General features: G+C 41.0%; 2 protein-coding genes across 2 annotated transcripts in view; one reads left to right on the top strand and one right to left on the bottom strand.

Annotated features, from left to right (window-relative positions):
- EIF2B3 (eukaryotic translation initiation factor 2B subunit gamma) overlaps nucleotides 1-16278 on the top strand; it is a 601892-nt gene that overhangs the window by 339656 nt on the left and 245958 nt on the right. The window lies entirely within an intron of this gene.
- Nucleotides 1-16278, bottom strand: part of ZSWIM5 (zinc finger SWIM-type containing 5) — a 167927-nt gene that overhangs the window by 45800 nt on the left and 105849 nt on the right. Inside the window, exon 2 of the mRNA XM_042462826.1 lies at nucleotides 1870-2226. Within this exon, the coding sequence (XP_042318760.1) occupies nucleotides 1870-2226 (357 nt within the window). The remainder of the gene's footprint in view (nucleotides 1-1869; nucleotides 2227-16278) is intronic.

Raw genomic sequence — 16278 nt, 5'->3', positions numbered from 1 at the left:
AGAATTTGGTGAGGTAATTGAATAATTCTCTGCTGGAGAGCTCTAGTGCACTGCCCTGCAGTGGCATCACTAGGGTTGGTGTCACCCCAGTGCGGTAACTCATGATGTCAGCCCCAGACACCAGACACCCCACAGCTCTAACAAGCGGAAACTGCTGACAGTGGGAAGGATCTGGTCTTGCTTATCTCCCCCTGCCCATGGAGCAAAGACAGGGCAAAAGGGGGTGCAGATGAGGTCCCTGAAAGTTTCCCCCTTGGGCGTGCAGAAGGGGGGGGGGATGGAAGAGAAAAGGGATGCTTCTGCAAATAACCTCCAGCAGCTCTGCCCAGATGACACCCCAAACGATGCACCCTGCAAAGCTGGCAATGCTAGGTGATGTTAAGAGTAAAGGTACACACGAGAATGAAGAGGCTTTTATAAAGGGTTATCTGTCTCAGACCGTGTGAACAGGATGAAGTTACTTACACACACACACACACACACAGAGAGAGAGAGAAAGAGGGGGGGGACATACAGAGACATGAAAGACCAACATGAATACTTAACACATTCAGAGACACCAGCTACAACATCACCTGCAAAAACAATTATTTTCTGGTTTCAAAAAAGAGCAGCTAGATTTTCAGCCTGGAATGGAATACTTCACCTGCACTGCACCTTCAAAAACAGCAATTTTCTTATCTTTTTAGTACCTGCAACCATTGCACCATTCTTCATGTCTCCAGCAGGCCAGGTTGAAAGTCTGAGAAGCTTTCTAAATCTGATAAGCTACAATGAACCCTTGGTATCCACTGGGATTTGGTTCCAGGGCCCCCCATGGATACCAAATCCCATTCAAAACAGTGGCATAGTAAAATGGTGTCCCTTACATAATATAGCAAAATCAAGGTTTGCTTTGGGGAATTTATATATAATTTTGAATATTTTCAAGCCGTGGATGCTTGAATCTGTGGATCCAGAGGGCTGACTATATGCTAATACTCAAATTCCAGGCACATTTTAAAACTACTGGTGCACACACACACTTTCTCCTTCTTCTCTACAAGACTTCTAAAGCCTTCAAAGTGCCTAATGAGCTTTAATTAACTCACACTCTGCCATTCTTCCTTCTAACCATCTAAGCAAACATAAACTGAAGATGGCCATTTTCATAGAAATGCATAGTGTTAAATGATTTCCCAGACCAGAGAGCAATGAGAGATAAGAAGCTCAGGCTGTTGATTCAGTTTAACTCTCAAATAATAATTATGCCTCAATGTCTCTTCCATGGGATGTACAAACCATACAGCAAACTGCCACTTTAGTTCTAATTGACAGCTCTTGCCTTGCAAGAACGATCAGGACTATAGACAGCATTTTGTACTGGAACATCAATGAGGACATTTAACATCTCAGCTACACTCTCTTACCACTGAGTAAAACAGTATATCTATACCACAAAGTATAGCAGTTTGATGCCACATTAACTGCCATGGCTGCATCCTATGGAAACCTGAGTGTTGTAGTTTGGTGAGGTACTTAGAATTCTCTGCTAAAAAAAACTCAAGTGAGTTCTCCTGCACTGCAGCCCTAGTGTTCTCTAGCAGAAATTTTAAGTACTACGCCCTTGGGATTCCATAGGATAGAGCTATGAAAGTTAAGGTAGTATCAAACTGCTACACCTATAGTTACATGCAAAGCCATCCATTATTTGGTTAATATACAGCTTTGGTAATTTATCAGCAGAGTTTGGGCTTTGGAAGTATGGGTCCCAGAATCCCTCACTAGCCAGGTTGGCTGGGGGATTCTGAGCGTCATAGATTTAAAAAATGCTCCACATTTTTCTAAGCTTTGTTTATTAGAGGTGCTTTCAAAACCAGGCAGACTTACCATGCACTTGATTGATTTCTGAGTTGGAGGACAAAATTTCATCAGCAAGCTTCTGGGCTGTTGGGAGCACTTCAGTGTGGTGCGCTGTGATCAAATACTGAACAAACTTTTGGAGCTGGTCTCTGTTCATTTGGAAAAGGGTCTCTGAGATAGGAAGACGGAGTTTGACCTGATCAGGCTTGCGGATCCTATACAGTGAGAGTGCCACAACATGAGCACAGTAAAAAATGTCCTTGTTCCCACAACCACATGTCACAGAAGTTATTTTGCACCGGTCAAAGCTGATGGCCACTCTGTAAGTCATTTCTGGTTCTGTTGCAGTGGCTGCCTCTGTGACTGTGCCGCTCAGGTGGAATCCTGGAAAGAAAAGGACAAGAAGAAGAATATTTAGTTTTGAAAAGCAACTTGATTGTTATAGACTATTTTCAGATTGTTATAGACAATAGATTGTTATATACTACTCAACTCAGGCAGTATTAATCCTGACAAGAACAGCACCTTTCAGGATCTCTTTCAAAAGTGTTGCACACAAGAGAACGAGCACACACTGCCAGCTCTCCTAAACTCAGTAATGTAATGGGGCCAAGGCTCACAGGGTTGAATTTTTAATTACTTATACACTTTTGTATAAACTGGCCTCATGTATAAGTCGAGGGGCCAAAATTATGTATTTTGATATGATCTGAGGAAGGGTAAAACTTAGAGGCATGTATCAAAGGATGTAAAGAATGAAGTAAAGGAAAATTATGCCAAAGAACTTATAAAATTTCAGCAGGCATGACTGTTTGTGCCCACCCCAAAGGCTGAATGGATGAAGAAGGAATTATGGTAAATGGTGGCTGTGAAATGTGTGAGGAAGGGGACTAAGCAAGGATGGAGCTATGAAAATGCACATATGTCAAAAAGGATGTAAAGGCAAAGTAAAGCAAAGCAAATGGTGACTATTTATTTATTTTATTTTCAAGATTTATATCCCGCCTTTCTCTGGCAGTGGGATTCATGGTGGGTTACAATACGTTAAAAATACAAGGTTAAAACATTGAATACAAATGTTAAAAATAAACACTACTAACAACTAAAACAGATAAAAACAGCTTGTATAAGGAGATTTCAGATAGTCTGGACCAAGCTGTTGAGGGCTTCAAAGGTCAAAACCAGCACCTTGAATTCTGTCCGGAAATGGACCAGTAGCCAGTGTAGCTGTTTAAGCAAGAGGGTGACATGATCCCTGTAGCCAGCCCCATGTTAACACTTATAATTTCCTTTCAACACTCTGTTCAGAGAAGGCAATAGGTTCCTTTTTTGATAAAGCACAATATTTATACTGATCCATGGATAAGTCAAACTAGTTTTTTTGGGTCAATTTTTGACCAAAATTTCTGGAGTTATATACATAAGTATATGTGGTAGTTGAGACAGTTGTGTAATCTGCCACTGCCCCATCACCACAGAGCCTCCCTCTGAGCTTAGCTGCAGTAATCATAATATCTTTGGGGGTGGGGGAAGAGATGGTGGGTTTTTTTTTAAGGAACAGTATATTATTTTGAGCTATCTTTGTTATAATGCAAAGTATTTGGGCATGCATTAGACCTGAATGGGCAATTAAGACCCAAAAGAACTAGTGATAATGCAAACTACTAGAACTGATTTGTTGATACAGATCAACACAGCTGCCTGAATTTTTAGTGATTCCTTTGAAAGCCTGTCTATGGGGATCTGTATTGTTAAACACTGGCACTTCAAAATGTACCTCTGCACTACTTCCAAAGCCAACATAGAGTATATTGTGGGCCCAGGAAAATTATCTATTTAGTGTGAAAGATGCTTCCAAATGAACAGCCATGTTCTTTATTCTTTAGCCAGATTAGAATGTTCCCCAAATGAAGGAACTGCAATACCCAACCGTATGTGCTATATTCAATGTGCCTTTTTGAACCAGTTGGGCTGGCAGAAAACTCACTCCAGATTGTCTTACACTCTTAAGCCACAGCCAACCCTTAGGCCATTTTATCAGGCTGTCAGAGAAAAATGGGGGGCTGTTTTGTTATTCATTCCCTGAATGAATAAAAACTGCAAAACCTCTCCTACATCCCTGTAACTCAGTGCATTCATTGCTTCAGTTTATTGTCCCTATCCAAGTATAAGCAGAGGTTGGCTACAACCTGGAGATGACAACTCCATCTGATGACAGTGTGGGTTTAATATCATGTTGTACCCTGTTAATTTTTCTCTGCCAGAAAATAAAATTTAGCAAATGTAAGATTTTCAAAACCAGCTGAACACAATACCAAAGCTGGTTTAAAGGGACATTAGTTGGTTTTTTAATTTCCTGCTTCTCTATAAAAGATTCATCCATATTTCAGTGTTTTAGGGAAAGAAGATGAGGAAAGTACAACATCTCACTAAAACCTAGGATGCAAATCTAGAACAAAGTTGTTTATGTCACAATTATAACCTTTACATTCAGTGATATAAAGGAATTACAATTTATGAGTAACATTAGTACAAAAAACATTACTAAGGATTCTGTATGGCAGGAGGTGACACCATGAATGGGCTAGGAACCTGTGCATAGTAAGAGACAAGGGGTGGGCAGTCCTTTTATTGCCTCTAATCCTCCCTCCCATACAGCATCCTTGGTGCATTGCACCTGATGCATAAGCTTCTGGCTTCCTCTATGGAGGCCATCAAAGCCTCAAAGGTGGCCCCTCACCCACAGCATGTGAGTCATTTATTTATTATATGAGAACCAAGGTGGCTCACAATACAAATTAAAACACAAAGATGGCTGTTTCCCCATGTCTTCACAAACAATATATGAAGTGCTACAAAAACACTTGGGAAAAGTGCTATATAAACATTATTAGTAGGTACACTGTATATAGAAAACCGTAATCCGCTAAGATAAATGGAAGCACTGAAACAAAGACAAGGGAGCTTTCAGACAGGAGCCAAGGAAGGAGTATAAAGATACAACTAAGATTCAGGCAAAAGTGCCCTCAGCCTGCTCTTTTTTCCAGACCATTCCACGCCACCCCTCTCACGTCTATTCCCAGCACAGTGCTGAAAGTCATAAAAATGTTTTTCTTGCATCACTCCAACAGCAATGGTATGTGGGTTGCTACAACTGCTGTGGGGCTTTTGGCAAAGAGCATCTCTACTAACACCAGTCACCTCTCCCTGCAGCTTGCTGTTAAGAATACTGCCTCTCAATACTTTTGAGCACTTGTGGTAAGGCACATAGTACTAAATCTCTGCACATCCCACATTCCAACCAGTATTCCTATTAACACAACTCCAAAAATATGTTATTTAGTGTCCTGAGTATTAGGAAAGCCTGATAAGCCAATCATGAAATCATGCAGACACACATTACTTACAGGTAATGTGCTTTTCTTACAAAAACATGCTCTCTACAACCCTTCAAAACTCTAAGAAAGAAACCTAAAACAATACATCACACTAGTCTTTTTAGAACAGGTCAGCACTGTTTATGTTGTGCATCAATCCTGCCCTATTCATGTACCAACTCCAGAGTATCATCTGTGTTCAAGTATGAGGAAACAAGGTTGAACACAGTGTGACATTCACCAATTTCCCCTTTTCATTCTTTATAGTTCTATTTGCCACTGAAAGCAGAAACAAGACCCTGTTATTTTAAAAATACTTTTAAATTGCTAACTTGTCAGGACAAAATCTATCATATGATTCTCTCCTGACATTTTACACAGACAAGGCTAAAAGAGGTTGCTATGGAAAGCCATGCATATAAACTAAAATATCACACACAGTTGCCACATCATATTAAACAATCACACCAATACAGAGTGTTAATCTACAGAATGTATGCATACTCTTAAAGGAGAAAAAAACAACCTTAGAACCAATGATCCATGTTATGAGCCAGAAAAATGGGGTTAAAAGTATATTGGGAGAAAAAATGGGACATTTTTCATCATCATCATCTTAAATAAGATTATAGCAATTGTCTTTTGGAAGATTTCTTCATGGAAGTAGCCTCTCAAAGGAGTTAAACAAGGTTGCTCTGAATTCACACAGAAAAGTGGCACAATGTTTTTGGCTGTCCTGTAGATATTCCAAGGTGGTCAGTGGAAAATCCATGGAAGTGCCTTATATTTTTGGCATCTCACCTACTAAACAAAAGTACCACAAAAAACACTTTCTAGGACATGTATGTGCACTAAACTGCACCCTCATTTTCATTTAAAGATCACTTGATTTCTCAATCACAGTTTATGACTGGACAAAAAGTCGTATAAGGAATCCATGAGTGTAGATTCCTAGTAGACAATATCAACCACAATATAATTGATATTCATGAATCACCTAGAATGAACATTCTACAATTATATTTCAGGCACAATGCACATTAGACAAAACAAGAGAAATCATAAAAATATAAACGGCAAAAAAGAAAGACGATTAAACTATATTAACAACGTTGATATCCTGTGTGTTTGCCATCCCTTACTGAGTTTTTGAGGCAAACTCTACCATAGGTTTTTAATCAACAGCATCAAAACCATCTACATGCTGTTATTCTCTTTAAAGCACCACCAAAAACCACATCTAGAACTGATTATTATTTTGAGGTTTCTTTCCCTTTAAGAACTAGACTTTTTAAAATGGCCATGTAAGTAGATAATACTTGGATTAATCTGAAGACCAGAAATACAGTATGTTTGAAGGAGCTTCTACCATTCAAAGCTTGCTTGATAAACATATCAAAGTCTACTCAAATTATTAATTTTAAACAACTTCTGCGATAACTCACAGGCTATGTATAATTATTTCTATGCAGGATTAGAAGCCACCTATTTTTTTATTACAGAGTGACAATGGTTGCTGAGAGCAAGGATGACTATACATAATCCATGATCATCCATGGACTCATGCTCTCATCATCCCTGCCTTCTCCTGCATCCCAATCCTGGCCCAAGGGACCCCCAGCGAGCTATCCCATCATCCCCTGCCTTCTCCTACATCCTGATCCTGGCCCCAGCAACCCCGAGCAAACTATCCCATCATCCCCTGCCTTCTCCTGCATCCCGATCCTGGCCCCAGGAACCCCCAGCGACTTATCCCATCATCCCCTCACTGCTTCTTCACCCCATGAAGGGTGACAGCTAGGGGGGGGGCAGGGAAGGAGGACAGCATCCAGAGCCCCACTGAGCATGTGCAAGGGTGCCGATTCGAATCGTTGAACCCTCCGGTGTGGTAATACAATGTGCACTCACTCCGCTTTGCTTGAATCCGCATCACGTGACTTGCTTGGAATAGAACTGACTTCGCTTCCCCCTCAATTCGGAAGGGCAACAGAAAGGCAACCAGGTGTGGTAACATCACATTTTAATCTTAATTCGCATTGCTAGACAGGAGTGACTCTGGATCTGGTGTGAAAAAACATCACGCTTTGCAATGTTAGAACAGGAGTGACTGCGGATCTGAGCTGCAACCCCCCCACACACATGTGATAAGGTCCATGGTCTGTGACAATGCTGTGTAAAACTTTGTTGCCTTTCTTCTTTCCCCTTAGGTTTCCTTTGCTGCATCTGCACTGCAAAAATAATCTGATTTGACACCACTTTAACTGCCATGGCTCAATGCTATGGAATTCTGGAAAATGTAGTTTGGTGTGGCACCAGAGCAAAATTCCATAGCACTGAGCCATGGCAGTTAAAGTGGTGTCAAACTGGATTACCTCTGCAGTGCGGATGAAACCCTTGTCTACAGCATAATCAACTCTTTATCCATCATCTATTAAGCCTTTGCTTCCTCTTATCTCTGTCTCTCTTCAATCTTCTCTGGACTGTCCCCACTCCCTATCACTCATGCACCTCAGTATCACCAACAGAGCATAAACCGCCACCATAGCAGTAGCTGTGTGATATTCCTTTTCCGCCACATTTTGAGATCACACCCCGATAGCAAAACTAATTAGTTACATCATGAAGGGGGTAAGTTTCTCCCTTGTTACACTGCAATGGTAACTTGACATTGTTTTACCCTTCGAGGAAGTAACTGAAAGTAACATGTTATTTCTAATGCAGTTTCCAAGTTCTCATGTTGCTCTACGATTAGAAGCTAGACAATCTCAGCACAATTAGTGAAGTAATCCAGGAAACAGATGACTAGCTGCTCTGTTTTAATATTTTGCTTTCAGGCATCATGAAAAAAAAATTGCAGCCATATTACATATAGCCAGAAGTTGCTATCTCAGTCCAATTTTAATGACAGCTGAAAACAGTCTAAGCTAAACAGGATGCAATTCACATCCTACATTTTTGTATCAAATAAGCCATAAATATGTCTGGAGGCTGCCAAGTTTATCTAGTGTTTAGACTTTAAATCAAGTGTCAGTTTAATTTCTAGCTGTCATGACAGCACATCTATTTAAGATTAACTAGAAAAGAAAAACACACACAAAATATTTATCAAAAGCTTAGCTACAGATTAAACACTGCACTGGAAAAAAAAGGGGGGGGGGGAAATAGCCTGAGTAAGTTACTTTATTTGGAGTATTTACATGAGCACTTGGGATGCTTTGGGAGAACTAGCTGGCCGGCCAGCCACACTTACTGTAAGCCTTTGAAAGCAAAGAGTAAACATTAGCAAATCCCAATATAAAAATAGGGAGCAAACATTTTGCAACAGGATACTGTCAAAATCAAACTTCCCAACAGAAAAGTCATGCTGTCAGGTATTGCCACCACAGGAATGTGAATCTAATTTAGTTCACTGGTAGGAAGGAATTGATACCCACTTATTACACCCATGAAATTGTCAAAACAATGTGCTGCTGTGGATAGCATAATGAACTTTAACCTAAAGAATCTGGGTTCAGTTCTTTGCTCACCCATGAAACTTGTTTCCTACCTATAAAGATGCATGCCTTGATTACATCCCATTTAGATTACTGTGACACATTCCATACACAGGCTGCCTTTAATGCCTGTTCGGAAACTTCAGCAGGTCCAAAACAATGTGTCCAGACTGCTGACCAGGGATGCATCCACACTATAGAAATAATACAGTTTGACACCACTTGAAGTGCTGTCACTCCATCCTCTGGAATCCTGGGATTTGTAGTTTTGCAAGGTCTGAGTGGTGGTGCCTTATAAAACTACAAATCCCAGGGCAAGTCCCAGTTTTGAGGGAAGGGTGGGATATAAATAAATATAATAAAAATTAATAATAAAATGGAGCCATGGCAATTAATGTGATGTCTAACTGCACTATTTCTGGTGCAAAGGACTGGTTCCAGGGATATAACTCCCATGTTGAAACAGTTTCAACGCCTACTGGTTTGTTTCTGGGCACAATTCCAAGTGTTGGTTATGACCATGCTGCTTCCATCCCCAGACTAGAGATGTAAAATTTCAGGAAATTTTGAAGCCATGGAGGAAAAAAAATTGTGGAGAGGAGAACTAAATCAGCCAAGCTTCTTTTCTAGAAGCAGCACTGGGTTCAAAAGTGAACAGTTGGCTTAATTCTAAAGTGCATTAACGGGGGCTGCTTGGTCATACGAAAAGTGGCTTCATGGAGATATCTGGATGTTTGTTTTATTCTTGGAAGTCTCCCTTAAAATCACTGATGAGGAATAGCTCACTTACTTTTTTTCTGACATGAGTTTCCATGGTTGAATGGGGATTTGAATCCTGGTCTCCAGAATCAGCTGCGCCAGATTGGGGCCATGCAACCACACAGCCCTGATCTGGCCTTTCCAGGGTGCAATAACCACGGCTTTAAGGTGCTCCTTTGCCACTGTATTGTGTGGATGCAGCACCCGAGGAGTGTCATGACGTCGTGCACTGTGTGAAGCAGCACGTGGCATCACACCACCCTGGGGAAAGGAGTTGGGGCTGGCGTCATAGATTCATAGAGTTGGAAGAGACCACAAGGGCCATCCAGTCCACCCCCCTACCATGCAGGAAATCACAATCAAAGCATCCCCGACAGATGGCCATCCAGCCTCTGCTTAAAGACCTCAAAGGAAGGAGACTCCACTACACTCCGAGGGAGTGTGTTCCACTGTCGAACAGCCCTTACTGTCAGGAAGTCCCTCCTAATGTTGAGGTGGAATCTCTTTTCCTGCAGTTTGCATCCATTGCTACGGGTCCTAGTCTCTGGAGCAGCAGAAAACAAGCTTGCTCCCTCCTCAATATGACATCCTTTCAAATATTTAAACAGGGCTATCATATCACCTCTTAACCTTCTCTTCTCCAGACTAAACATCCCCAGCTCCCTAAGTCATTCCTCGTAGGGCATGGTTTCCAGAGCTTTCACCATTTTAGTTACTCTCCTTTGGACATGCTCCAGTTCCTCAATGTCCTTTTTAAATTGTGGCGCCCAGAACTGGACACAATATTCCAGGTGGGGCCTGACCAGAGCAGAATACAGTGGCACTATTACTTCTCTTGATCTAGAGACACTATACTTTTATTGATGCAGCCTAAAATAGCATTGGCCTTTTTAGCTGCCGCATCACACTGTTCACTCATGTTCAACTTGTAGTCGACTTGGACTCCTAGATCCCTTTCACACGTAGTTTCATTCAGCCAGGTGTCACCCATCCTATATCTGTGCATTTTATTTTTCCGCCCTAAGTGCAATACCTTACATTTCTCTGTGTTGAATTTCATTTTGTTAGCTTTGGCCCAGCTTTCTAGTCTTTTCTGATCATTTTGAATCTTGATCCTGTCCTCTGGGGTATTAGCTACTCCCCCTGATTTGGTGTCATCTGCAAATTTGATAAGTATGCTCCCAATTCTGTCATCCAGGTCATTGATAAAGATGTTGAATAGCACTGGGCCCAGGACAGAGCCCTGTGGGACCCCACTGGTCACTTTTCTCCAGGATGAAAAGGAGCCATTGTTGAGCACCCTTTGGGTTCGGCCAGTCAACCAATTACAAATCCATGTAACAGTTGCCTTGTCTATCCCACATGTGGATGCCATGTCCCGACTCCGCCCACAGGCTGTCTTTATAACAAGTGTGCACAGCCCCATAGTCCAACACTCAAACCACTACACCATGCTGGCTCTCATAATGCAGAGAAAGCACTTGCTTATTTTACTGGGCCTTCCCAGACTGACCTCCCAAAGAAAGATAGCCCTATCCATCTTCAGTCTGCCCACTTCTTCCTGCTTATTTTAGGCTATGGTATTAATGTAATTATTTTAACTGTTATTGAATTATACTGTTTGTAATGGTGGGAGGGTTGAGAGTTAATATATGTTTTATTATGCTTTTATACTCTTTTGTATTTTTATCTTATATTGTAATCCCGCCTTGATCTGCAGGGAGAGGCGGGAAATATAAATAAATCTTCTTCCTCTTCCTCCTCCTCCTCCTCTTCTTCTTATTTACTGGGGCCTGTTACAGACAGCCAAAATAAAGCTGCTTCGAGTCACAGTGGAGGTATGGTGTTTCAATGATGCATGCGTCCTAAGAGTCCAGAAGTCGCACCAAAGCCACACACCAGCCCTAAGGACTGGAGCGTGGCTTTGGTGTGGCTTCTGGATTCTTAGGATGCATACATCATTGAAATACCATACCTCCACTGTGACTCGAAGCAGCTTTATTTTGGCTGTCTGTAACAGGCCTGGGTTTCATTAAAAGTGGGCTTTTGGTATCCACTGGGGTTTGGTTCCAGGACCCCCATGGATGCTCAGTTTCCATTAAGTACAGCGATGCAGTAAGATGATGTTCCTTGTATAAAATTCTAAAATCAAGGCTTGCTTTTGAGGATTTATATATTTATGAAATATTTTGAAACCATAGATGCTCGAATCTGTGGATAAAAAAAAATCCGTGGATATGGAGGGCTGACTGTATCGGTGAAAGAATCTTACAAATCAGTTTGAGCATTTGAAACATTCTATATAAACATTAAGCCTTGGGACTTTGGTAAAGAAGCAAGTCTACACATCCCAGAAGTGCTGGTTACAACAGAACGTGTTTGCTGCTCACAGGGTTTCATTTTCCCTTCTTACCAAACCTGGACATTTTTGAGAAAACTCTCAAAGGAGTTGTGTGCAATATATTTTGTTCCCAGCACACATCACTAGTATTACCTTGTATCCTGCTACCAAGGTACATCTGCTCAGTCACAATGCTGTTTTCTGCCTCTTTCTGTCACCCTTAAACTGAATAAATCTTAGTGAGCATGTTCAGCCTCCAGCTCGAAAACACCCACATCTAATCAGACTAACCCAATTTCAGCTGCATGCCTCCTGTATTAACAGCCTGCTGCCTGATTATAAAGCTGCCTGAGACTAAGGAAATGTAGCAGTGATGAATGGCTAAGATCACATGGCTGTTCTTGAACCAGCTTAACTTCACCAGCTTCTTTTTTTTTTTTAATGTATCTGGATGCATGAACAGCTTCTCCTACTACCACCCCTAAACACACTGCTCTTTCAGGCTAGAGAGAAGGTCAATCACGGGATATCACAAACTATTTGAAGAATGGCTTGCCAGACATTGAGACTTTTTCCCCTTCCACATTGACAAACATGTTTAATGTCTCACCCTTTTGTTAAACAAACAAAGGTGTACAAAGGGAATAAATAAGGTGGGATTTGCCAGGACTGGACAGATGTGTACAAATTCAGGTACACTGGAAATATGACTTGAATAAGTTTTCTCATGATCCAAATTCATTTTAGATTTTCTGCATTTCATGTAGGAAGAAGAGAGCTAGACTATCCATCTTTTCAGTGCACACATGTACGTAGGCTGACAGGTTTTATAGACAGTAAAGGAGGGAGATGAGAGGTGTACACATAAACATATTACACATATATGCACATGTATATACATGTGGATGGGTTTTTTTTCCTCATTGTTAATACCATCAATAACTGGATTTTCAATTACTTTCTTTTTATAATGGATTGCAGTTTTTCTGGCTTTATTTATTTAACCTGCTTTCATTTTTAATCACGTTGAGGTTTCTTAAAATTTTTTAAAAAACAGTATAAAATATTTTTAAAGAAATACTATATGGGCTGCGATGGGGAGAGAAGAAGGCTCTATATGCTGCATAACAGGGAATGGAGGTAAGCAAACACTTTCTAGCAAACAGATCAATTGCTCCAGTCAGCTGAAACTGACAATTGCTCCATCCCTGACCTTGCAGTTGGAAAGAAGATGGGCTCATGAACTCATTTCCACATGACAATGCTCCTGCAAAGTGATTTGCTTGCCTGGGAGAACAGTGGAGAGTTCTTCTCCGTCCTGCCCTCCCGGGTTCCATTGAAAGCAGCTCAGTGATGGCCTTTTGTGCAGTAAGTGCATGAAAGACTCCACTGAAGACGTGTGCAATTAAACCCACTTTTCTTGCTGCTCTTTTGATTCACAGAGGCTCCCCAAGCAGGTGTTGCCACATACAAAGGGGAAGGAAAAACCTAATCTTTGCAGCAAAATATACCCACTTTCCACCCCCATCTCACTTTCCCCCTCAAAAAGAAGAGAAAAAAGATGGGAGAGGAAAGCACAATTTATTGTAATGTCTCTTCATTCCTCCCTTCTCTCTCTCTCTCTCACACACACACATTCTCTCACACTGAGAGACAGCCTAATTATTGAGATCCTTATTAAAGACAATCTTTCCTATCTCTGTATATGTTTTCCTCAGAAAACTATTTATTTTCATGACAAATGAACAGCGTATGTTAAAAGCTGCAACCAGGGGAGACCTTATTGTGTTGAGTCCCTCTCTTTGGTAAGAGGAGGAAGCTGCTTCTCTGCAGGAAAAATGCTGACAAAGCAGAATATGGAGGTACTTCATTAACTTTGCACATTTTCTTTCCAGCTCCCCTCCCCATATTATTTATTACCAACATAGAAGCCTGCATTCTGGCTTGATGAATAAAGGCACAATAAACAATGCATCTGGCTCGTGGGCAAAACTTGATCATCAGGAATCCAAAGCAGGGCCAGGGGTGGAATTAAAGCAAGTTATTTATTTCATTCATTTATATCCTGCCTTTCTGTCAAAAATGGGACTCAAAGTGGCTAACAATATATTTCAAAAAATGAAGATTAAAACTATAATTAAGATTACAAGATAATTAATAAAAGTATAAACATAAGAGTTGTTTTTAAAAGTGATTAACAATTTGTAAAGTTAAAACATTAAAACATTCAAATTAATTAAAAGGTCATAGTTGTTGTGTGTCTTCAAGTCATTTCCAACTTACAGCAATCCTAAAGCCAAGAAAACGGGGTTTTCTTGGCAAGTTTCTTCAGAGGGGGTTTGCCAGTGCCATGCTCTGGGGCTGAGAGTGTGACTTGCCCAGAGACATCTAGTGGGTTTCCATTTGACCCCTCCTCTCCAGAGTCAGCATCACACAGCATTAAAACTCCACCCCAACCAGTTTTTAAATGCCTGAAATCATAAAAAACATGAGTTGCTGACAAAAAGAGGGCAGTGATGGTGCCATACTGGCCTTCCTAGGAAAGGAGTTCCAAAGTCTTGGAGCAGCCCCTGAGAAGGCTCTCTCTCGCTTGTTCTCATGAGCCTCAGAAGGTGGTGAGATAGAGAGAAGGGCCTCTCAAGATGATTACAGAGCTCTAAAGGACTCATAAATGGAGATGCATTCCTTCAGATTACCTGGACCCAAGCTGCACAGGGCTTTATAGGTCAAAACCAGCACTTCTGAGTTGAGCCAAGAAATGAAACCTTTATAAGAATTGTAGAACCAGAGCCTAGAAAAGCTGTTTGGGGTTTTTTTTGTTTCATTTTTTGTGTTTTTTTGGGACGAAAGCTCTCAGAAGCGCTCAGTCAATATTGGCAATTCTGGGATTTGTAGTCCAAAATGTAATCATTCCAGGCTGATGATCAGCACAAAAGACATCCAAGCAGGCTTCACATGCCACTTTCAATGCATGATGGCATGATGTGGCCTACAAAGTCACATGGGCCAAAGGGAAGAGGGAACACCTAAGTCTGAGGATTTAGGTGAACTGCTGTGATCCGATGAGAAAGAAATGCACAGAGCTGCTTTAAAACAAGAGGCTCTAAGTAGGCTTGTTTGTGTTGGAGGTTGCCATAAACTTCTCCTGAGCAGCTGAATAAGCTGCAGGGACGTTCTTGCCATCTGCTCCTTTCCCAGAACACCTCCTGCAAATCAAGAGTCAGTCTGCTGGTTTCTATTCCTGTTAACCTCTAATCACCCACAAGGGCCCTTCTTTGCTTTGCTCTTTATCTGCGCCAGCTAATGCGTGAAGTGGCCTTCGCTTCCCATCTGTTCCAGCATTAGTAGAGTTAAAGAACAATGCAGCTTGCTTGTTTCGAGCATTCACTTACACAGATGCCCTGGTATTAACTCAATTTCCCACTGTTTGCTACCATTACCCATACAGGATTTGGAATGTTTGCTTCTTCAGAAGCCAAAAAAAATAGAACTTCCCCCATTTCCTTCATGCTTTCTGTAATGGCAAAACATATCCAGATCCCCCAAACCTCCTGTACCTGCTTGATGCAAATAATTAGAGGAATTTATTAGAATATGTTCTATTAGGAAAGCTGGAGTGCCTTCATTTATCCCAGTCAGGGCCCACTGCATTAGCCAACTCATCTACAAAACTGTCATTCCTTACACAAATGGATTTTTAATTTACCTACGCTTTTTTGCACAATGTTGTTTGTGGAAGAAGAATGAAATTAAAATGGCAACAGAACCCTAGATTTGATCAATCAATTTATTTGATTGAATGCTTTGGCTATATCAGCAGTGCAAGTTGTAGTTGTATACCTCCTTTGCAGTAAACTAGATAGACAACAATGGAAATACAGTTAATCTTCATAAAGATACACAGAAAGTAACCATGAACGGCAAATAAACCAAAACTATTTTCTTTTAAAACACTTGAATTATATTTCCTATATAGGTTGGACTCTGATAGGAATAGATGTATTGAGCTATCTTTGAATGAATGACACATTTGCAAACATAAATGAATTTTCTTGGGCTGAAGCAGTAGTGGGCAACTAGGGGCCACATTAGACCTTCAGAAGACCTTTGAAGGTTACATTCTCACTGGTTTTTTATTGCCATAAAAAGAAATGTTCCAAATGTCCCCTAAAGCCCTGTAAGGGACATAGGGACATGTTTTGGGGGCCTTTCTGGGCCCCAAGAAGGCATTTGGTGGGATTTTGAAGCAAAACCATTTTGCTGGAATTTTTGTTTTGGATGGGTACAACCTGGCCGCAGACATAATGAAAATACCATCTATGCCCCCTAGAAATACTTTTTGGGCATTCTGAAGCAAAAAAAGAAAAACTGCAAAAAATCATGGGGGGGATGGGGGCCACAAAAATTTCTCTAGCAGCTGCAGTTTACCCACCCCATGCAAAGTATAAGCAGTATCCCGCTGAAG

Source organism: Sceloporus undulatus, chromosome 4 (assembly GCF_019175285.1).
Source record: "Sceloporus undulatus isolate JIND9_A2432 ecotype Alabama chromosome 4, SceUnd_v1.1, whole genome shotgun sequence".
In the NCBI taxonomy this organism is placed as follows: Eukaryota; Metazoa; Chordata; class Lepidosauria; order Squamata; family Phrynosomatidae; genus Sceloporus; species Sceloporus undulatus.
The sequence above is the reverse complement of the archived record's forward strand: the minus strand, read 5'-3'. Positions and strand labels throughout refer to the sequence as shown.